Consider the following 24497-nt stretch of genomic DNA (forward strand, 5'->3'; position numbering starts at 1 on the left):
GCCTTATTTTTTTCTTGATTATGAGGTGTCTGGAGAAGAAACATAAGAGGAAAGGTGGGGATTTAGAAAGATGTATTGTAGATGAACTCAGAGTTCCAGCCTTTATCCAGAGTATCCTTTTTGCTAAAGCAGAATGAAAGTGTTCATCAGAATTCTCTGTGAGTAGATGATGAGCCAACATTTTGGAATACAAAATCATCTGTGAGGGTCTGATGTGAAGCTAGAATTGGAATAAAACCAACAGAATCTTTCCAGTGTTTCAAAAGAGAGCCATGGAAAGAAAGTTCTCTCCAGAAGACTCCCAAAGCAGAGTAGCATAAGAGCAATGAAAATTGGCCTTTCCTGTGCAGCTGTATGAAGAAACTGTTCTTGCCTGTGGAGTGCACACTCAGTGCAAGGATATCAAGGTACTTTAGGGACTTAAACCCCAATGAATCGAGGCTCAGCACAAGCCAGAAAGACCCAAATGTATATCCTCATTTTGCAAATGATGACTGAGTCACAGAGAGGACAAGCGTTTCACGTCTTGCTTTAAGTTTGGAAACGCAGTTCTGTACAAACCGGAGGGTGTGCGTTGCCTATGCCCTTGAAATAACCTTCTTCTTCTGCACCTGGAAGTTGTTCTCCATCCACAAAACCCAGTGGGGATATTTAAAGCCAATTCACAGGTGTCTGAAATTTTACATATAGAGGTGTGAGACTATTTAAAACATATGTGCAGGTGTTTACACTGCAAAGCGCAGGAGCAAGTCGGTGCACATCCAATTTAGGTTTCATGCTGAAAGACGGGGCTACCTTAAAGGAAGTCCAGGAACAGGTGGCAAAGCTGGCATGTTCCCAACTATATCAGAAAGGAGATAAACCATGCCATAAAGAGCTCATTTTTATACTATATAAAGTAAATGCTGGTTGCTTGTTTGATGTTTTGTTTTTTTTTTTTTTCACACATCTATGAGAATATTTGGACTCTTCGCTAGGGACTGTAGTGATAGGAGAAGGGGGAATGGGTTCAAACTTAAACAGGGGAAGTTTAGATTGGATATAAGGAAGAAGTTCTTTACTGTGAGGGTGGTGAGGCACCGGAATGGGTTCCCCAAGGAAGTTGTGAATGCTCCATCCCTGGCGGTGTCAAAGGCCAGGTTGGACAGAGCCTTGGGTGACATGGTTTAGTGTGAGGGGTCCCTGCCCATGGCAGGGGGGTTGGAACTGGATAATCTTAAGGTCCTTTCCAACCATAACTATTCTGTGATTCTGTTTCAACACAATAAAGGTGCATTAGCAAAGCACCTGAAGATGGTTTTGTGTCTGTCATTCTCTCCACTGTTACAATTATTGATGTTCTTCTGGAAGGCCTGATCCTCCAGAGCTCCTGGCTTAGTGGCTTTACACCAGTGACTAATGAGTTCAAGTTGCTCTAAAAGTATCTCATAAGGCTCTTGGTGTTGCACAGCCCTGCTCAGTAGCATTTCAGCAGTCCCAAAGCAAAAGGACTAAATCCTGCACAGGGTCCACCACTTGCAGAACTTGCCCATCTCCACAGCCAAGTATATGTCATATACATTGCACAGAACTGTCCTTCCGGTTCAGCACTTCCTACACACCCAGCTCTCTCTGTTCACGCTGTTGGGCTGCTGACAGATCTGAACTGACTCCTTAGGTACATCTCCATGCATCTCACAAGGACTTGAAGTCATCCAGCACCTTCAACACATCAACCCCGGATACTCTCCAGAGCCAGAAAATGCAGAGTCAGCAGACAGATATAAAAATGAAACATATTCAGGCCCTGGAAGGTTTGGCCTTGGCCCATGCTTGGCCTTGGACTCCTCATTCTGAACCTCCAATCTCAGGATACAACAGGCAAATCTCAGGGTACAACTGTTCTTATGGTGCTGTTTGCACAGCTACTATCTGGGAGTCTCAGGGCTTCAAGAACAGTGATAGGAGGCATAAACGGCTTTAAAACCAAAACACCCTCTTGCTATCAGAGTCACAAGCAAACTGTCCAACACAACATTGCTCTCTGATTTTATATTTAATTTTAGAAGCTGAAACTAAATGTTTTAATTTTATATTATTCTCAACATAATGCTAATTTGCTCCAGATGTCCACCCCGAGCCGAACACTGCCATTTTGCATAGAAAGCATGTGCGTCAGTGATTTATTCCAAATAGCTTCTATTTTACTGCATTTCATTTTATTCTGAATGAAGTACTTAACAACATGTTTCTCTTTAAGAACCTTACTTAATCATATGGATATAATTTCTTCAATTTACGTTTTCAGTTCTTTAGTGTGGTGGCCACAGGGTGTTTCTTAACCTAGGAAGATTAAATGCACATGTTGAAAGCTGCTTATATTTGATTTTGAAGCACTTTCATTTCAAAGTCCTTTACGTAAGGTACAGAAGTGCTTGTGGTTTCCTGCTAGGTTATGGGATGGAGGTATAACTCTCAGGAAAACCTTGCAGATACCTTCTAAATGTTAGATAATCATGCATGACAATAACATAATTTCATTCCTTTCAAAACTGTGGTCTACTGAGAGTGTTTAAGACTTTTTTATTGGGGTTCAGGAAAAAAAAAGGGGACTTGATTTTCTTGTCATTTCTGGGCTACAGTTCAACATTTCAATTTAGAACTTATTTCCGTTGAGGTCCATTTCCAGTTTTCCCTCAAAATATTATCTTAGAAAATGTCTTTTATTCACCTATTTACTTATTTATATATATCAGCATAGTAAAAATTATGTGAGACAGCTCAATGTGAAACCTTTGTTATGTGAGCTTGGCTCATTCAGCCATTCCTGGACATGGGCTGTTATTGGTCAAGTATGTCAGGAATGTCCTTTGGCAGCGTCCTCGGGAGCTACGTCATGTGTGTGAAGCAGCTCCTATGAACGAGTCTGCATGGGTAGGAGGCTGAGCTGAACCTGGGAAGCAAAGTCCAGGCAAGATTCTTCTTTCGTTGTCAAGCTGACCCTGCATAGATAGTTTGCAGTAAGAGAGGATGCTTCTGCAGTGCTTCCACAGTAACACACCAGTTTCCTCAGATATCAAAACTGGTTCTTCTTCCCTTTTAAAAATCATTTCATCCCTTCTTAGGCTTTTAGATGGCAACCTAGAGCCACAGGATCTGACTTTCATGAGGTCTCATCATGTGCAGGGCCGGTTGTTCCCACCTGAAATGATGTTCATCTGTGTTCATTTACATTTTCTTGCTGCATTTTTGGCTTTTCATTTTTCAGAACCAACCTTGCTGTTACTCTACAATTGTATTAGTTTATGACACTGAATTGTTGACACAGCTGGTAGGGAGCTAAGTGCTGTGGTTTCACACAATAAAATTTCAGACAATATGTGTAGCACTTCTTTTTCATACATATCATTTGAAAGCCATATGATTCACCAATATGTGTTATTGTTATCCACCCATGTGGGATACAATCTATTTTAAATTAGTGAAGTGACTTGCTAAACTCCCTGTAAACAATAAGACTGTGGGAAAACATTAAGTGCTATTCAGAAAAGAACATTGCTATACTGCCTTTTATCCAAAGGATCCCACAGTGCTATAGAGAATGAAGGGACCTGGCACTGCTGCCATGCCGTCTGCTCTTCAGCAGAGCTTTTCTTCACAATAGTCTTTAGAAGGCAACTCTGACACTTAAAACGGGAGTAGGGTTTGGTGAAGATTGTAACTACTCGCAGTAGTTTGATGTGCGAGGGTGCAGCAATGGACTTTGGTGTGTTTGTTAGGAAAATCTTGATTTAGCATCTCCTTTGGAGGCTTAGGCACAGCATCCAACAGAATCCCTTCACAGGTTGGTGGGCATCGGCCACTGCAACTGTTGAAGCACATGTGCTTAGAGATGGAAGTCTGAGGTGACAAGAGTGAGATCAACCTCTAACTGAAGGCATCATGTTCTATGGGATTTACCAGAGAGAAGGAGCTTAGGCAAGGAGCATTGCTGTGGCTCAACTGAAACATGGTAGTCATTTACAAAGTGCAAGAACAGAACTGCCTTTCTAAACTCTAAAACAATGCAGAGCCTCACCAAGCCTAGACACTGATTTGATTTTGGCAGTGCCAGAAAACAGCTTCTTTAAAACAGGTGAGGTCTTGAAGCCGTTTTCCCAGGAATGCAGCTCACAGATTTCCTTCATGTAATGAACAAGGCCAGGCAAGATGAAATGAAAACACTGCAAGACTAAAATTAACGACTTTGGGTGAAATGAGAAGTTTCATTTGTAGGGAGGAGAGCCTGTTCTGTCAGAAAGAGATGTTCTTCTCCATGTGGTTACCCTCTAGATCTCCCTGTGTAAAGTCACCCTGTGGAATTCTGTTGTAGCATAACTGGAGTGGGTCAGTGGGTGAAGGATGGAGCCACGTCTCTTGCTCCACAACCGGGGCACAAGGGAAAGCAGAATAAAGTAACCAGCCCTGAAATGATAACAAGCTCACAGTACATTGTGCAATCTCTCTTTCCTGGGGAATAACCAGAGCTTTTGTAGGGCCCTTTGCCAGAGCTCAGCTCTACACATGCAGGGAAGGGTTGGGCGAAATCCTGTATATCTTAGCAGATCCCGGGCCTTCCATGGATTACAGGGTGAACCCCAATCTTCATTTATGGATAATCAAATTGGCCCAGCATGGCACAGAAAAGACCAGGAGCCTATCTAAGCATGGGAAATGTCACTGAGTTGTCTACTAACTTGCCAAGAGGAACCTTGGGGAAATTTGTATGTCCTCCCTCTGCGCTTTGTGCAAAGACTGATCCAGTATTGAACATTTCATGCAACTCGTCAGTCTGCAGGGAAACTTTGTTCTTCTTGGCTGAGCTTTAGAAGCCACAATTTGAGAGAAAAGCTCCGTTATGTGCATGTGTGAGAAGGACAGCACCTTCTAAGAGAAAAAATACAGAAAATGGGAAAAAAAAACCCCGGCAACAAAGCTACCCACTTTGTGAAATGGATTTTGTGAGGAAAACTAATCATCTGTGTTGCACTGCATACAAAAAGTTGTATTTGCAGCAGACTCACCACAGAGGTGAGTGGAGAGTTACCTTGCTGCAGCTAATTCTCATCTTTGCGAAGAGACTTTGGTTGTGGCTGTCTAGTTTAGTTAGCTGTGGCCAGCAATTTCCAACTGTGGGTCAGTTTTCACCCACAGGATCCTCCTCTGTTTGATCTGCCAACGACAGGAATTCACTTTGTTGGCTGGGATGACATGTGACAAGCCATGACTGGAAAACATTTATTTATTGGGCTTGACAAAGATATGAGCTGGGTTTCCTGGGATTGAAAAGGAAATAGTCTGGGGGATGAACGGGAAGTTGGGATGGACGCTCACTGGTGCCAGATTACGCTGTATCCGTTACAGACAGGGTTTAGTGTCTCAGATCTTCCTGTGCCAGGGGACAGGCGGAACACAGACTTAATGCAGGATGCTCATGGCTGTGGTGCATTGGAAACCCTTCCTGTTTCTAGGCGTGCTGTTGGTATATTCCAAAGGCAGACTGGACTGTGTGCAGATCTTCCTCTTCCTTTGCTAGTTCATTGAAAAAAGGGAAAAAACATGAAAAAAGAGGGAAGTTTTTCATTTTCCTTTTCCATTTCAATGTTTGTTAGTGAATACACTCAGAGTTTTTCAATTGCAGTTGGTTCTAGTGTCTGATGCCAGTATAACAGCTTAAGACTGTTTGCTTAGTTCCTGAATGTGCACATTGTGTTTAGCAAACAGTTTTAATTTACATGTTTGTCCTGCCTCTCTTTGAATCTCCAATTGGGTTCAGAATGTGAACTAGGGCAGGCAGTTTCTCTGCCACACTCTTTGCAGATGTCTCCCACAGAATCGAGAGCGCAAAGTGCCCCTACACTGGGTACAAAAGGGTTGATGAATTCCCCAGCACGCATGAATGTCCTCTGCTGAAAGAGAACGCTCAACACGTTGCAGGGACAGCTTACAGAAGCAGGGTGTGTAATTTTTAATAACTGGGATAAAACCCCTCAGTGACATCTTTAAAATATAAATGCCTTTTCTTGTTTCTTTTATTTCTTCCCCCCCCCCCCCCCCCCCTATTTTGCCTTTTCATCTCTTCTCCTTTCAATTCCATTAAGCTTCATTGTACAATAATGTATCGCAGTGGACTTTTTTCAATTATGTTTTTGATTTTTTCCTCCTTGTTACTATAAAACTCCAGATGTTTTTAGACTTCATGGTTCTCTGGATATTTTTTCCTTTATTTTAATCTTCTTTTGTAACATGCCACACATGTGGTATTTTGGCCTTTTAAGATGCTAGGCTATGCTAATCAGCCAGAAGTTTTGGGGTGGGTTTTTTTTCCTTCTATTTTTCCTTCTTGCTGTTGTCCTCTCTAATTCTTTCTTCTTTATTTCTTTTCCCCAACTGGTTAGTCCACATGAGCCACAGTGGATTCTCCCTGTGTGCTGGCGCTGCATTAGTTATCTTAACCCAATTAGTTCTTCACTTCAAACTTGCAAACTCTCGTCCCTGTAAGTAAATGATGAGCATCTATTCCATCTTGCATGGCAGGGAGATGCACTCTGCACGGAACTGTCTGCAGTCAAACTGGCCTCCCCAGCTAAAATGCCTAAAATGTGAACCAAAGACATAGGCAAGAGACAGTAAAGTCTTTACAAAGAGATAGGTGTAACATGGTGATGTGCTAGGCGCAAACTGGAATTAAAACGTTTCCTTGGCAAGTGAGGTAAGACAGTGCCTTACTAATGCAGAGGGACAAGTTCTGTTGTAAAATGTAATTTTGGGTAAAAAAGAAAATGTAAAAGAACTGGAGGGAAGCATTTCAGTTTTCTTTGTGGCTCTCTGCTGGCACAGCTGGAAAGGGGCTTCAATTGATTTTGTTCAGTCATAATCTTGTCCCCAAACCAAGCAAATCTGCCTTCAGATACCGGAGCAGCAAATCTTGGGTTGTGTTGTCCTTTAATTTCAAATAGCTTGCAAGCTATTCGAAAAATCCCAAATAAAGAACAGTTTCCCAATTACATATGAGGAAATAAGGGGCCTGACATGTAGATTTCGGGGGGTGGGGGTGTCTCCTTTGCTTATTACATGACCATATGAATTTTACATTGTGTTTTCTAAGATGTTGCTCCATGCAATGTTATTTTTGCCTGCAAGCCATAATAATGTATTCAGTCCAACTGTAATGAGGTTTCAGAAAATTGTTTGGTTTCCAAATGACATATTTAGCAAAACCTTATGGCAAAATTTGTGGCTGTCATGCTGCTGATAGTAAAATATCCCCAAGTTTCCTGCTTCATTCTCATGTGTTGCAGCAACTCAATGCAAGTACCCCGGTTTTGAAAAATGTTTATCCTTCTGCTTGATTAAAGAAGGAGCATGAGAAAGAGTTCTAAGACTTGCAACGGGGTCTTGTGAAAATGACAGGATGTCCTGATAGTTTCCCAGATATTTGGGATTTTGCTGGGAAATGTATGGAAAGCTCTGTGTGCTCACTGAAGTGCCTGACCTGCTGGTGCTAGAAGAAATGCATCTATGAATATTGCAGTGCTTTTGAACCCTTTTCTTGATAGCTGATAGTTTGCGATTACATGAGCAAGACTTTTGAGAGCCAAAACATGCCAGTGCTCCTTAAAGACAGTCTAAGACTCGGTGCCTGCCCTGATGAGCTGGCCTTCTGCACTCAGTGTGGCAGCAGACCTTGAGAGATGGTGGATAAACCTCGAATTCAATGCCAGATATGCTCAGGAAAACAGGTAAAACTATCTTTAAAAAGCAAAATCCAGAAAGCCAGATCTAGGTTGCCTCTGTAGGAGGGGAGGGGGACAGGCATCTACTGAGCAGGATGGGTCCCACTGAGCTTTCTTAGCTGCTGACCTCATGCTGGGCAGACCTGCCATTCCCCAGGGACCTGGGAGCTCAGACAAGGCAGCACAGTGAGAGCAGAGGAATCCCATCTCAGGGGACACTGGCAGGGAGATGGTTGGATTTTGCAGCCACAGAAGTCTGTGCATGCAGAATCAGATCAGGTTGCTGTTGAAAGCCTCATGACTGCTGTTACAGCTTCATGGGCCAGGTCTGCATCCCTCATGCATCTACAACTCCTGGTACTGGGGGGGTGTGGTGGTCAGGAGACAGCCCAAAGCCTTGTTTAACTCAGTGATGTATGCTGATCAAACACCTCCTCCAGGGTTCTCAGTGTATTCATAGAATCGCAGAATCATGGAATTATAGAATAGTTTGGGTTGGAAAGGACCTTAAGATCATCCAGTTCCAATCCCCCTGCCGTGGACAGGGACACATCACACTAATCCATGCCACCCAAGGCTCTGTCCAGCCTGGCCTTTGACACCGCCAGGGATGGAGCATTCACAACCTCCCTGGGCAACCCATTCCAGTGCCTCACCACCCTAACAGGAAAGAATTTCCTCCTTATATCCAATCTAAACTTCCCCTGTTTAAGTTTTAACCCATTACCCCTTGTCCTATCACTACAGTCCCTATTGAAGAGTCCCCCTCCATCATTCTTATAGGCCCCCTTCAGATACTGGAAGGCTGCTATGAGGTCTCCAGGCAGCCTTCTCTTCTCCAGGCTAAACAGCCCCAACTTCCTCAGCCTGTCTTTATACGGGAGGTTCTCCAGTCCCCTGATCATCCTCGTGGCCTCCTTTGGGCTTGTTCCAACAGTTCCATGTCCCTTTTATGGGGGAGGTCTCACAAGAGCAGAGTAGAGGGGCAGGTATTAGTACTTTCCAGTTTCACGTTAGTTAGGAAATACGCAACCTAACAGCACCAACTAAAACGAGCTGCTGGTGTACGATGCTGATGTCAAATAGTTGGCTGTGATTGCCCTAACCCCAACAAGTGAAGGATGTGTTGCATTTATACTGAGGCTTTTCTAAATATTTTCTTTTCCCTCTTCTGAGCCTTTTTACCATTTCTCCTACACATCACCAATTGTCCAATAGTCTGGCTAAAGCCCATAATGCTTTTTCTGTAATAGAAATAATAAACCGAGTACAAGCAACTTTTCCCCAGGACTCAAGTGAAGTATCATGTAGAAGTGTCACTCTGCAAACATATATTGTTCAGACTTCAATAAAACCCCCCAAAACATAGAAATTGGCAGGTCCTTTTTCTGTTAAAGGTGTCTCCCATTATTTTGTTACCACAACAGGAAAAAAAGCAGCTTCCAGCAATTTAAATCTGCACATTTGAATGTGGCTGTATGAACTGGGATTCTCTGGGAAGCTGAGAGCTCAGTCCTATGGGTTGTTTTTTATGTATGCACACAGTTCTGTTGAGTTTTAATAAAACTCCTTGCATGAGTCATGGTACTCATGCACAAGTATGTGCAGGCTCAGGGCTTTACATTGTAGCTGCAAGAGAGAATTAGAAATGAATCCAGGCAGGAGTTAGCTGGAAAAAACCAAAGCACCAAATCAGGTATTTGGATTCTTGTGCTGGGTAGAACAACCCGTGTGCTGAAGTTACCGATCAGTAACAATTTGGAGCCTCGCATGCTTCCTGCCATGTCCCCAACATTAGGCTCAGTGTGCTATAAAACACTGCTGCTATTAAAGAGTGGGGTGGCTGTTTCCTCCCTTCCAGAAGGGCTACATATCCTCACAGGATCCTTTTTCTCATAATATATTTTCAATAAAAGTCTCCCAATTTTGTAATCAGTCGGGAAGAAAGAACATTTCACAATGTTCATAAGGCCTGTAGATGTTTTGACCAGACATAAGATTTCCTATTGATAGTATTAAATGCTTCGGAATGAAATGTTTTGGGTTTTCCATCTGTAGGCTGTCTGAGATGTCAGCAGCCAATATGACCTGCTCTTTCCCTTTCAGGTCTAGAAAGAAAAGGCAGCTTGTTTAACTGATCTTGCAGCAGAGAGCAGAGGTGTATATTAATGAGCTTTCTCTAATGGCACACTGGACCTATTTAGCACTACAACTGTGAAGGCTTCTCTTTCTCAGTCATAACTCATTTCCTAAGAAAATGTCAGTTATTGCTTCACCTTATGGTCTGAGCTGTTCAGTTTATAGTTTATTTCTTCTGATCTGTCCCACTGACAGATATTCCAGACAGGACTGTGATTAAATATGCTTATGAAAATGGTAAACATGTGATAATATAAACCCTTTGGGGAATATGCTGTTATTTCTGCATGGCAGCATTCTCAGGTGCATTCCAAGTATAACTTGGAAGCAAAGGAAAACCATTTTAAGCAATTACAGTTATTAGATTAAATTGTTTTGGTAGGAAAACTGTGATGTGTTTGGATCGCTGTGAGATAATTCAGTGTTTTCATAAATATGCCTTTCAAATGCATGATGCTGCGGCAGTTCCACTCCAGTGAGATTTTAGTGTAAAATAAAGATAACACATGTATTGCCATATGGCAGTGAGCTAATTCACTCCTGTAAATTTCTACAACATATTTTGTCCTAGTAGAAGCACTATTCTAAAAGCAGCAGTCGTTCTCAAATGCAGTAACTGCATCACGCTACTTACTGTAATTGTGTGGCACTGTTTAGTGTCTCTGTGTAGCGCAGCACTGTCTGAGGCGCACATTAACAACCTCGGAGTAAAGACAAAAGTGGTAATTGCAATATAGTTATTATTGTTATTGATGAACTTGTTGACGAGCTCTGTTGACATTTACAGACTTTGAGGATCATGCAGCGTTTGTTACAGTTAACCCAGGCATCAAACATCCACAAAATGTTTAAGATGGTAGGATTAAGCAGTGACAGATTGGGGCCAGATGTCTGGGAGATACTGTCAGTAGCCTTCTCAGCTGATCAAATAGCTCTTACCATCCTAAAGCCCTTTTGAAATCCCACATTGTGCTTTGTAGTTGAAGCTGAGACATTTGTGGGATTGATGGATCTTTCTAGAGGTTATTTGAAAAGAAGAATGATCCATGGCAAGTGGTGTCCCTCAGGGCTCCGTGCTGTGGCCGGTACTGCTTAGTATCATCGTCAATGGCACAGACACTGGGACCAAGTGCACCCTCAGCAGGTTTGCAGAGGACACCAAGCTGAGTGGTGTGGTTGACACACCTGAGGAACAGGATGGCGTCCAGAGGGGCCTGGACAAGCTCTGAAGATGCTTACTGCATATCTCAGGTGACTCTGGTTCTATCATGATAGCTGTGATGGGGAAAGATAGAAATTTGTACGTATCAGATAGCTGTCTACAGCCATAGATCCAAATATGCCATTCACAATATCTGCCAGGGCAGTAAAATGTTTAGGACAGTGAAAGCCACAGCAATCCTTTCATGTAGGAGTGGCTGGATAAGGCAGAAATTTGAAGTCTGCCTGTGTGTTGGAGTGCTTGCTGTGTTTAATCTGTAGTTTGCAGAGCTGATCTCCAACCAAAGACAGAATATGTAGCCTGCAAAATGTAGCAGGGTATGATGGACCTTTCTCCATCATTCATTTAAATAGCACCAGGAGTTCAGGTGCCTCCAGTTCACAGCATCTTCTAGATTCCATCTGCATCTGCTCTCCCTTCTCACTGCCTGCAGTGCTGGATGCAATAGCTAAGTCAGGAGCTTGCACACACCAGTGTATATGAGGTGTTTGTGTCACAAAAAAGAGTGTGATGGGGATTGGCAAAGCAGTGGTTTCTGTGATGCCATCTGAAGAACCACAGCAGCGAGTGCTAAGCTGCTGAACAAAACCTTGACTCAGCAGAAGGAAGTGACAAAGCCCTAATTTTATGAAGGTCAGGAATTCACTCATGAACAAGAATCATACAAGAAAATCTGGCCTCAAGGAACAGTGGGTTTAAGATACACTTTAAGATACACCTATTTTCTTTCAAAGTTGTTAGCGTTGATGTGAATTGGCCTTTGTTTCTCTAATGCATTCTTTGAGATCTCAAATCAGAGAGCAGCCAGGTTTCTATCTGTCTAGAGACACTAGAAGATCCACCATGTCAATGAAGCTGCAAAGCAGAGTGGGCAAAGTATGTGCATACCATGGCACTTGATTACGTGTGCATATGAGTATTTATACACATGTGTAAGTGCCTGGGTGCATCTTATGGGCTTGCTGGCGCATCAAAGTGCATTCACATGTATTTGTTTTCACCTGTTAGCTCCCAAAGCCCACCCTAGGATAGTGCCTTCACTGAAACTTGTCAGGGAGCAATGCAAAACACCCTTCCCTCAGCCTAGTAGCTGGAAATGTTATTTATTTATTCAGATTTAATTTGAAACAGCTACTTTTGTTATGAATGCCATGCAGCACTTTATTACTAATGAAACGGGTGCTTAAGAACTCAGAATTGCTCAGGTTACTCGTTGTATAAATGCTGAGAGCAGATCTGAATGATACAGCTGGTAAAGAAAAGGGTGCAGAATAACAGCAGAGCTCTTTTAGATTGCTCTTCAAATGGATCAGGTCTTCTTGTAATAGTCCGTGCTCATCTGCTCCACTGTATAGTATTACAGACATCTGAAACCAGGTTCTAATCCGCCACAAACAGCTTCTGCTCCTCTCAGTCTGCAGCAGCTGATTGTTACTGCCCACAGGGGTTCCTGTGCCAGTCAACATCTAAGAGAACTCGTCACAACACTTGTTCTTTCTTGAAATCTCCTGTTCTGACACCATGTCTTTAAGCGTTTGGTACTTCAGACAGAACATGTGAGATATTTATAGCCCTTGTATTATTACTGAGCTACACACCATGTCTTCAGTGACAAATTAAATGAACAGCACAAAATGTTGTGTTTCATCCATAGATTTCAACAGATGTTTGAATGTTGGTTGATTTATTGCATGTCCAACTTGGATCTTACACTGTTCTCATTGTGGCTGCGCATGGTTTATTTAATAGTACTTTACAATGACTTTTTATGACGTTTTTCAGTTTGAAGGGTGCAACAAGGCATTTTCTAGGCTTGAGAACCTTAAGATTCACCTCCGGAGCCACACTGGGGAGAAGCCATACCTGTGTCAGCATCCCGGCTGCCAGAAAGCTTTCAGCAACTCCAGTGACCGGGCAAAGCATCAGCGAACACACCTGGATACCGTAAGCATGGTTTCAGACTGGGAGCTGCTCTGAGTTTTCCAATGCTCCTTGTACACAACCTGTTCTGCAACTGGAGGGTGACTTTTCCTTTTCATGAGGAGCATCAGCTACAGGCAGCTGTACTTTTCTGTTTAACTGCATGTGCTTTGAGGAGGTTTTGATCACAGAAAGGCAAATTCAGCTGGCTTACTCATGCTGAGGAACAAGTTACTCGGGATAAGTTACTCAGCAAACTCTCCTATTGCTCTTGTTCCGGTAAGAGGAGGCAGCAGTAGAGTAAGGTACAGCGTGAGTGAAAGCTGAGTCACTGCTGCTGTATGGAATGTGTGTCATTGTCTTGCTTCCTGTCCTGTGTTGCTTCAGTAGAGTCTGTTCTGACTGAACACAAAAGCAGCTCAGATGTCTCATGGAAGGTAAATGCATCGCAGTTTTGGACATAATTTTGTAAAGGTAAAAAACGTCTCTCTGATAACTATGTGAAATTTGTACATAGGAAACTGTACAAATTAACTGTAAGAAACCAAATCTTAACTGTAAGAAACAAATCCTGATGTAAAATTGGTAGGTTCTGCCTCAACTCTACAAGTCTCACTTGTCTTGCAGAGAACACGGGAGCCTGTCTGGTGTCTGAGGCTCCAGTAAGATTAAATCACCGTATTATGGTGAAAGAAAGTCCGTGGGCAACTTTGCAAAGCAGTTAAGTAAGTCCTCAGCATAGAGCTTGTAAAGAATAACAGGCAGAGGTGTTCCTTTGTCTTTTGCAAAGGAGTGACTATATGGTTTAATGTTTGGCCAAGTGCTTATGGGGCAGAACTTTTGAGTTTAATTGATATTTACTTTTTAAGCAGCTACACATTTCAGACAGTGCAGCATTAAGGAATGTCTAATGTACATTATGCCTTGCAAAAACAAACAAGTAAGAGAAGCGAGTCAGTCACATTTTCCAACCCAAAGCACACTTACAATAACAATGTTTTATTTATTTGAAAGTCAACCTGAGATATTTGCATTTGTAATTAGCTCTCAAACGCGTCTGTTTTGAAAGCGGATGCAGGGAATCGGGTGCAGTTTTGAAAGGGAACTGCCTGAATCGAATAGATGGAATTTTTATTAGCCAAAGTCACAAGTAAAATGCCATTTATTAGTTCTGAAAGAGAATTCAAGGGGTTACTAAAATAAGCAAGAATTCTTATATCTGTTGTTCTGTGCGTTACTGAAGGCAAATCTCTTAACTTGCTGTTTTCTTTTCTTCTCCCTTTGTCTTTATTATCTGAAATGCTCATAAAGCAGGAAAAAGGTACAGTAATCATTTTCTACTAACTTTGCCAAATGTCTAAACATACCCTCCATGCTGTTCTGCTGCAGGTTCTTTAGAACTCTTTCTGTGGTCCTACAACAGAGTTACTAACTTCTTCTTACCCGGTGGAATGAAGTCCTGAGGCCTAACGTAGTGTGTTGTGTGCTTATGTGAATGTTAGAAGTGACAGAGCTATGGGATGGTGCTGCTGTACAGACTGCACATTCCATTAGCTCAGGGGACAACATAACAGCCGGCAATGTCAAAGCAAACAGCCATGAAGCTTTTCCAGGGCGGTCAGATTTTCACCTCGTTTCCCTATCACTAAACCAAATGATTCTATCACTAATATCTGAATGACCTCAATGATTTAAAAGATACTCTGCTAGCTTCTCTGCTAAGGGATTTGTTAAGGTTTTCCATAGTTTTTCCTCAGGTGTCAGTTCTCTGTGCTCCAGACACTCCCAATAAATCTGCTTTTCCCTGTAACTTTCTGGGTAGGTGCTGTGTTAGCCTGTAAGGTCATGAGTTGGTGAATGATTCTATTATTCCTTCAGAAATTTCCTGCTGGCTGGACAGAGCAGCAACACTTATCCTCTGGAGGTACTCACAAAGAAAAGGGGTTTATATAGACTGCTTATTCCTTATTGAGGGCATTTGGAATTGGTTCTGAAGCTTCTCAGTGTAGGTCACCCCATCATTCATCTTGTCCAAAAGGAGAATCTGTAAATCATTTCAGAGACTTACTGGTGTAGTTTGATCGAATCTCTACTAAATCATGTGGAAGTAGATCCTTCTCCAGAACAAAGAGAACCTATGTGTCCCTGCGGTAACAAGGGCATGTCGTCACCCCTCCAGGAGCAGAGGAAGTCGTTTAAAGGACCTCACAGTCGCTTCTCCCAAAACCTGTGGGGTTTTATTTCCCTTTGTGCATCCTCTGGCTGAAACCAAGGAGGATCGAAGAGTGTGACACTGAGGTCCTGACAAACCGGTTCTCTACCATTGAGAAGACACCGAAAGGTCTCACTGGTCCAAGTGAGCAGGCTAGGGTAGTGCTGACAGATGAGGCAAGGAAACAGAATAGAAATGAACGTTCTGCTCAACTTTAAACCTCTGTGAGCTCTGACCTGCAGCACTCTTTCCTACACTGAAGTCAATGGTTACTTAATAACAAGCACCAGAGTCCTTTTGCTTAACTTGGAAATTGCACATCCATTTGTAGGTTATTCTGTAACACAGAGATGATGTCTCATGTGTTGGGAATAGGCATGACTAGAACTTGGTGAGGCTTTCAGTCATTGGGACCCCAGAACCAGCGGTTAAACTGGAGCATCCTTATTCATTTATTTATTCATTTTCCCATGAGAGGAGAGCACTGGAACTGCCCGCCCAGACTCAGATGGCTTTCCCAGGAGGTAGTGCTCAATACTGCTCCTACACACAAAAGCAGCAAGCTCTGCTCCATGCCAAAACCAGCTGGGAAGTTCTTCCCAACAGTATCAACAACAGTGGGTTTTTCTTTCTGTATTGATTTGCTCAGATGTTAATGTTTGATGCAGGTTGTTTGGTTAGGAGTTATAAAAAGAAAAACATTGCTGTTGTTATTCAAAACAGGAACAAGGTATGAAGGCAATCAAATGTGCCATGCCACAAGTTTTGTTCTGCTGTATATGGAACACTGTAAAAACTATGTAAATCAGGACTCAAACCCAGAGCTTCTGTATTTATAATGGCACTGGGTAATCTGAGGATCATTTTGTCTACTTTAAATGCTAGGGAAAACCCCATTGGGTTACAGCTCATTAGCATCTAATCCAGCCCAGTAATCTATACCCAACATGCCAGAGTATCGATGTGTCAAGCGCTCTCAGTGCCTGCACAGAGTGCAAAATCAGAGCTCTCAATGTGCTTCTATTTGCATCATGTCAGGCTTGTGTGCAAAGTGGAGACAGAGCAAACGTGGAAACAGCAGAGCAAACAGCTCAGGCTTAACACTGTGTTGCACAGACCCAGCCGTCCCTCAGCTCCGTGTGCTGACTGCAGACATGCAGAGGAATGTGAACTCTTTTCCCTTTGCTCACGTTTACAGAAGCCCTATGCCTGTCAGATTCCTGGCTGCTCCAAACGCTACACCGACCCCAGCTCCCTGCGCAAGCACGTGAAAGCTCATTCTGCCAAAGAACAGCAGGTGCGTAAGAAGGTAAGACCAGGAGGAGGTGACACATCACACATCTCCTCCATGCAGTTATGTTTAACTTACCTTTAGTTCATGTACTTCCAAATCGGAGTTCTTCTGGAATATTGCTAAAGGAAAATTTCAGTTGAGTTCATCTTCCTGTTGGGTTGCAATTCCTGCTGTTAACCAGTCCACCTTATCCTGCTGCACCTTCAAGGCTACCACCCAACTTAGAGTTTGGTCTGCATTTCTTTCCTATTCATCTTACATACACAAGCCCAAATTCTGCTGTCATTCACTTAAAATGTCCATGCATTGGGTCTCTGCCATCAGCTAATAAATACATGTTGGTAGATCATCTACAACACAAAGGAAACGAAGCCAGGATACTATGGAAATGTCAGGAAAGGAGCACTTGTAATAGAGGAGAATGAAAACCTCCACTTTTCCCACCACATCTGTATTACAAATGCATTTATAAATCATTCCAAACCCAGACTGCTAGTTATGTTTTCACTAGTATTAGATTCAAATAAGTATTTTGGTTTCTGTGGCCTAAATCCTGAACTCATGATTGAATGGGGATGCCCACAGGCACCAGCTCGGCATCAGAGACTTGTTTATTACACATTTATATACTCAGTTTGTAAAAGGATGATTGGGACCCTACAGAGCTGGTCTGGGACAAGCCATGAGCATACTTGAGGCCCAGAAGTGGCAGGGAACCCAGGCCGTAGTAAACCATTATGATTACTTCAATAAGCAGCAATGGCCTCTTCCCCCAGCTGCCTTGCCACTGCCAAGAGCATCACAGATGAGACAGCCAGGCACGTTTAAAGGATGCAGGTGTTTAAAGGATGGAGGACAGCAGATATGACAGCCTGTCAGGACAGAGCTAGGAGCAGCTAGCTTGGAAAAATGTCCAAGGTGAAAATTAGAAATGCTGGAGAGCAAAGGGAGGAACATGTGGAAGGAAGAGACAGCAGGAGAACACAGGTGATCTTAGTTGAGGACTTTGGAATGTCAGGAAGACCTCATTCTCCTGCTTGAATACAACTGTGGTGACTTCGTAGTGATTTGTCCTTGTGTCAGCCATGCCCCCTCTCTTACACTCCTGCTGCTTCTCTTTTACAGTTTTCACTTGGCTAGATTCACCAACCTGAACGTGCAGTCCCCTTTCCTAGGACAGCTGTCGGTCCCCCAGTCCTCCCCACAATCCCTGCTCTGCATCAGGTGCATGCAGACTGAGTAACAGCGTCTAAAACATCAATGTCCAACATTGTGCACACTGTTTCAGTCAGTCAGTCAAGAAGCACCCATTACTCCCTGAGCTTTGTGCCTGGGAGTAATTCACGCCTAGCACCTATCCAGATGTCCACAGAAATGCATCTGTTGTCTCTGCATATTGGGTCCAGTCAGAACTTCTGTTTGGCCTGGCAGGAGTGGACAGGACTGCCTAGTTTGCCAGCCCACTGTTATATTATCAGGCCATGTAGTTTTACTTTAGAAGGTTCCACAGGGTTTGCTATGCACATGCCTGCCACACCACAGGTCAACAAAGCTCCCAACACTTCCCTACAGCAGCGTTTAGGGTTTAGTGAGAGAAAGAGTCAGAAAGCCATAGCAGTAAGTGCCCACAGAAAGAGGTGCATGAAAGCAACCATGCTCCCTGTTCCAAAGGAGAGAACCCCCCATCTTTCCTTCCTGACATATTCTTGGGAAAGGAAGGAGGGAATTATTTCCTGTTACCTAGCACGAATATCATTTGTTCAGCGCTGGGTATTGGGCTGAGTGCATTAACACGTTAACATCCTTTATATCTGAGCAAAGATACAGTCCCTGGTGTTACACCCTGTGAGGCTTGTCACCTGATGAGGGACACTTCTATTTCCACTTCTATGGTGGAAGGTGAGAAAAAACACTAAATCCAAATTTTGCATTAAGTTGTATGAAGTATTTCCTGCATAAACAGCGGAGGTCTTAGGCACGGAATCCATATAGGACAAATGTGGTACACACAGATTGCAAACTCAAGTTGCTTGCATGTACTGAGACATCAAATATCCAGAGTTTCATCTTTCTTAATCTCCTAGCTTGAGGAGTTTTCCTGCATTCATATACACACCCTCCCATAGACTTATCAAGTCTATCTTAAAATAATGGTAGTTCCTTGCCTCCCACACCTTATTTGGTAGACCAGCCTAAATCTGCACTCCTCCAGTGGTTGGAAATCATCTTCAGATTTCCTGTCTCATTTATCCATGATAACTTTATGAGTACTTGATCCTGTGTCTTTTTCCCTTGAACTTAAAAGGCATCTGCAAAAGCAGCAGATTTAAACTGCAAAAATCAGGGTCCCCTTAAAAGGGACCAAAGCAAATGTGACTCATGAAGAAATAATACACACACATGCACTCCCCCCCCCCCCCAATATTTCACTGAAATGTATGGGGAAAAGCCCCTTTCACAGCTAAGTAAATCTCAGTGTTACTGAAACAGTGACAGTCTTCTTTGGATTTCAGATTAGGGAAAAAGGGGAACAGGCTGTTTACACTCACTGGCTGGTTTTTGGTTATAACTCAGCAAAGGCAGTTGTCCATTGGCATCAGCTTCCTGGGAGTTCTGAGTGGAAATGGCTTAGCCAAGACAGAAAAGTTAACTGGCTGCTCTGCCCACATGACTTGGTTGATACATGCTACCAAAATGTGCCACCTCTGACACAAAGCAAAATGCCTGAGCTTACACTGACATCAAAGGAATCCTGAGTATTTAGTTCATAACTTAGGAGATGACTGCAGTGGTAATATTTGGTTGTTCTGCAAGGCTTTACAAGAGCAAAATAGGAGAAAGTTAGCTGTTAATTTAGTAGTAGTTTAAATGTAATTGGCTGCAGATGCACTTTGTGATCCAAAAGTTAGATGTTTATCTTGAAGGAACAAATGGCTGTACAGCAGAGGTCTGAATAGGTTTGCCTGGACCTTTTAGAATAACCAAACCCAGGGGAGATCGGTATGCAAAACTGTAAACGCAAAGACAATAACTATTTATTAATGGCTATAGAATATGATGGCTGTTTGTGTAATGTGAGCACTATATTATGGCAAAAGCTTGGCAGCATCAGCATGTTTGAAAGAGAATTAGAAATGCTTTTCTTTCTTAATTCTCCTCTCCTGCTGGTTTTAATATGATCGACGTTGTGGTTTGCAAGAGTTTGCTTCAGACACTTGTGCCAGAGCTTTCATTTACATGGAGCACAGCTGATGTATCGGTGATACCTCCTACCCGTTACTGACAGCGCATTATTCCGCCAGTCCTAATCTGATAAGCACAAGCGCTTTTCTTTCCCTATCAGCTGTCTTTCCAAGTGTCACAGTTACAAGGTGAGGCAATCCTTTTGCCACAGAACCCAAGGAACTACGGAAAGCTTGAAAATATGAAGTTAGATTGCTCGGGAAGGGTTGAAGAAACACAGGGGACGTCATTTTCTGAAGCAAACTGTTGCTGATTTCAGATTAGCACATTTAACTTCTGCACTTGAAAAAACCCAAATTATCTCTAATTGAAAATGCTAAGTAATTACACCGAGTTCCTAAGAATGACATTTTATTCCTTCCTTCTATACAAATCTTTAAGCAGAAAGAGATATTAATTTAATTAAAAGTAATTTGATTTACATTGGAATAAAATGTTTTGTTTTATCCTCCTCTTGTAGCTAAATTCCTGTACCGACATTGAGCAAGATGTACTAAGTGAATGCTTAGCTATGCAACAGCTCCACACATCTTCACAACACATTTTGGATGGCAAGTGTGGTAGATCTGTAGGTCATCATGATTTAATTACAGGTAAGAATACTTCAAATGCGTATGGTGTTAAATACGTCATGTAATAGAGGATCTAAACCAGAAAAGCTTTTGGGTCTGATTTGCCGCTATAGAAGATGAAAAAAACCCCAACCCAACCCAGGAAATAAAATTAACTAATTTGGGAGTTGTTTACTAAGGCCTGAGTGGTTTTTTTAGCAGAGTGAGTCAGCCAAATGGCTCCTATTAATTTCATATGAGGGGTGTAGCAGCCCTGCTGAAGGTCAGCCTCTGTCCATTTAGAAGTTTGCCTTGGCTTGAGCAGAGTGCAGGTGCGTGAGCTTTCCTGAAGCCAAACGAGTGCTCTAGCAAAGACAAAGGCAAGCAGCCATAAGGGTTTTCAGCTCTTCAGGAGCTGCAGAAAAGTTGATGAGGCTGTGTATTATCATGCACTGTGTGGTTGTAACAAATAATATGGTGATGTATGAATGGAGCAAAGCTTGAATGTGAAATGTCAGACATGCTGGTTCAATTATCTTTTCTAGTATTTAATCTTTCTTTCATTCCTTCTTGTCTGTCTTTTCTTTCTTGTGGGTTGAACAAGAGCTGGCCCCTTTCAGGGACCTTAGGCAGTTCCATACATCTTACAGGAAGAGAAAAGATGCTTCCATTCCCTTCTGCAGAAAATAACATCTAGGTTCGCAACTTCTGAACCTCAGTGGAGGCTCCCAAATCGGGGATGTAGCAATCTCAGGTTCTTTGTTTAGCCAGCTGAGAGAAAGAGGAACTCTCAAAGGCCATGAATTTAATGTGATCTGCCTCACCTTGTAAAGGCACTCGTATCCCTCCACTGATTGTAGAGATTAGTGTGAGGAACGTTTCATTTAGGTGTTTTCACTCTCAAATCTCTTTCTGTCCATATAACTATTTATCCCCTTTTCTGATTTTCATACTTATTCTTGCCTTCAGCAACATCATCTATCAATCACTGAGTTACAGAGCCCTTATTTTGGGGAGGGGGGGCTTTTACTTTTCTTGATTAATTTTGAACATGCAACTTTCAGATGATGTTCCATGAGAAAAATATGCACATAGACAGTTACTTGGTCTGCTTTGTGGAACCTGCTTTTAGAGAACCATTCATGTTACTGCCTTTGAAACTTCTCTAACTCTGTAATATCCATTTTGGGATGGGTAACCAATACTATGCACGAAACTCCAGACTGCACCATTCACTTGATGAAGAAGCTGTCACTGTGTTTTCTTGGGTGATTCTCTCTCATGTTCCAGATGCATCCCTCTATTTTTAACTCATTTTTTAATGACAGCTGCACATTGGAAATGGGATGGATGGATGGATGGATGGTGGCATTTTATACCTTGCACATTGTATGGACTGTAGAGAATCTCCAGGAAAAAAGATGTAACATTTATTAATCACATTTTCCTTCTCTCACTGTTTAACTAATAATGCATACTAAGTTTTGGACAGACTGTTCCTAATCTGGGGACAAGGAACTTGGAGGCTGGTATACCGCATGCTCTGCCTAAAAGTGGAGGACAGTTTGAATCATAAAATCACAGAATTGTTTGGGTTGGAAGGGACCTTAAAGCTCATCCAGTTCCAACCCCTGCCATGGGCAGGGACACCTTCCACTAGAGCAGCTTGCTCCAAGCCCTGTCCAGCCTGGCCTTGAACACTGCCAGGGATGGGGCAGCCACAGCTTCTCTGGGCACCCTGTGCCAGCGCCTCAGCACCCTCATTGTAAAAGATTTCTTCCTTGCATCAAGTCTGAATCTCTCCTCTTTCAGTTTAAAACCATCACCCCTTGTCCTATCGCAACAGGCCCTGCTAAAAAGCTTGTCCCCATCTTTCTTACAGTCCCCATTTATACACTGGAAGGCCACAATAAGGTCTCCCCAGAGCCTTGTCTTCTCCAGGCTGAACAAGCCCAGCTCTCTCAGGCTTTCCTCATAGGGCAAAGTCTTCAGATTGCAGACCAGAGCCAAGGTGAGACACAAAAGTGCAGGGATGGCATTTTTGAAGACTTTTCTTTCAAACTTGGTCAATATTGGAAAAGTTCAGTGCTATTAAAATCCAACATTATTCATACAATTATTTAATTCAGAGCTAAATTAACCTTGATTTGAGAGGACTTTATCCTCTTTCAATTCCACTGTGAGGAGAGGCTTGACTTGCTATTGCTAAATAAGTTTTAAATTGATTTAGTAACTGAGTACAAGCTTTCCAGCGAAACCCTGGCTTGTTTCTATTGAGGCTTATTGAAATCCAATGGTAAACTGGGATTAGAAAACAAAAGTGCCTGGTGCTGGTTCCTCTGCACCAAGGGAAGAACTGATGCACTTTATTAAATGTATTTTGCTTTGAAAGAGCAAAGCAATAAAGTACTAAACATTACTTAGGCAAGACCTTAAAAACTAACCCAAGAAATGCATCCTGCTTGACATCCGTTCTCCTTTCTAGTTCAAGTTGTGCTAAAATGTTGGAATGTAACTGGTGAACAGAATGGAGGAGAAAGGGAAACAACCCATCATTCTCCCAACGTTGTTCCCTTGGGAGCCTGCACTCACGGTCTATATGTGGCTCCTTGAAAAGTGGCAGAAAGCTGGAGGGACTTGGGGGGATTCTTTCCCTTCTCTACCGCTGTCATCTGCACTCTTGAGGTCTGTGAGGGCAGCACGAGGTCTCTGCTCTCCACCCTCGCCATGGCTTGGCCTCTCACTTCCAGGCAGGACAGGCCAGACCAGGGATGTTTCCCTCAGAACAGGCTTCACTTAAGAACCTCAGAAATAGCCTCAGATTTCAAGTGACGACAATAAAACAGGGAAGAAGTTATTTGCTTGCAGATAAACAGACCACCCCTAACCTCTCAGTGTCATCTCCAAGAACCTCTTGTGAAATGAAAGCTTTTGTCTATCACTAACACTGCTCTTCTCTGATACAATTTCTTTGCTGATTACATCAATCCATCACCAGGATGTTGTAAAAAACCCAGTAATTCTTCCCCAATGCTTCCATTGGGTCACCCCATATGAGACCCCATCACATGCACGGTATGAAGAAGTGCCAGGGAAAATAAATCAAGATTTGAAATACTGTTTTACAGCGAAACAGAAGTTTCTTCCTACTATGTGTAGTACAATTCCATAGGCAAACCTGTTCCTCTGTCATAATTTAGGGTACATAAACTAAAGTGCTGCTCCTTACAGAATTAAACCATAAGGACATTCCTGCTGCCACCTCTGCAGCCACTGTCTGCAATGGTTGCATATTTGCCCTTTCAGACAATCAGAGCTAATATTCCTGGAGAAATCAGCTCCAGTATTCTGTACAGGATATTCATGGCTAAGTACAGCGTATGATGTCCTCTTGATTCCACTTGGAAATACGAAAATGTTCATGGTTTGGGGTTTTTGTTTTGAGTTTTGGGTTGGTTTCTTTTCCCCTCCCCTCCCCAAGAAACCACATTATTAATGTGCAGAGCTCTGGGCTTTAGGGATCGCTTGGATTCCTGGAGAGTTTCAGTTTTGTCTTTCTCCAAGTTAAAGCACATTTTAAATATGTCAGGGATGAAAACCAATCCCAGGAAAAGTGAAATATTTCAAAAGCTCCCATCCCTTGTGCCTGACTTCAAAGCAGGTTTGTGCTTAGGGTAAGACAGTGAGCAAAAGAATGTTTTGCAGCCAGAAGAACCCATTGTTTCCTTAGAACTTCCTCTTTTTTCCCTCCTCATAAGTAAGATTCTTCATGGCTGCGAACATTCAGCTCTAGCTGTGCGCTCGTGTCGCTTTCCCTGCAGAGGAAGTGTCTCCATTGAGGTAATTCCACTTGGGCATTTTCTCTGGGCATGTTTTATTATTGTTTTTCTGGTCTCAGTTAGCATAAAGCTGGGTTAAGAAAAGGCTGCTTGTCACAGATGCCGGAGTACTGCTTTGGCAGCAGATGTTAAGGTTAAAGGCCAAGCCATTTAAAATATTGATTGATGACATATATTTACAAGCTAAGATGGTCAATGCATGAAGAGGCCCAAGGTGCACAGTCCTGAAGTGGGTTGTACTTGCAGAAACAGTCATTCCTAACAGCTCCAAAGGCTTCTGTTTGACGTCTGGTACTCAGAATATTATAGCTCACTGCTGAAAA

The 24497-nt window shown here is 42.7% G+C and overlaps 1 protein-coding gene across 8 annotated transcripts in view; it reads left to right on the top strand.

Annotated features, from left to right (window-relative positions):
* GLIS1 (GLIS family zinc finger 1) overlaps positions 1–24497 on the top strand; it is a 203434-nt gene that overhangs the window by 150307 nt on the left and 28630 nt on the right. For 6 of the 8 annotated variants that reach the window (XM_057413554.1, XM_057413559.1, XM_057413553.1 and 3 more), the window contains 3 exons: positions 12898–13059; positions 16446–16556; positions 20245–20377. In XM_057413554.1, the coding sequence (XP_057269537.1) occupies positions 12898–13059; positions 16446–16556; positions 20245–20377 (406 nt within the window). The remainder of the gene's footprint in view (positions 1–12897; positions 13060–16445; positions 16557–20244; positions 20378–24497) is intronic. The other 2 variants (XM_057413557.1, XM_057413558.1) reach the window with 2 other exon arrangements.

The sequence above is a fragment of the Pezoporus wallicus genome, unplaced genomic scaffold (genome assembly GCF_028554395.1).
Source record: "Pezoporus wallicus isolate ANWC-B61680 ecotype Strahan unplaced genomic scaffold, APGP_CSIRO_Pwel_v1 contig_13740, whole genome shotgun sequence".
NCBI classification, from domain to species: domain Eukaryota; kingdom Metazoa; phylum Chordata; class Aves; order Psittaciformes; family Psittacidae; genus Pezoporus; species Pezoporus wallicus.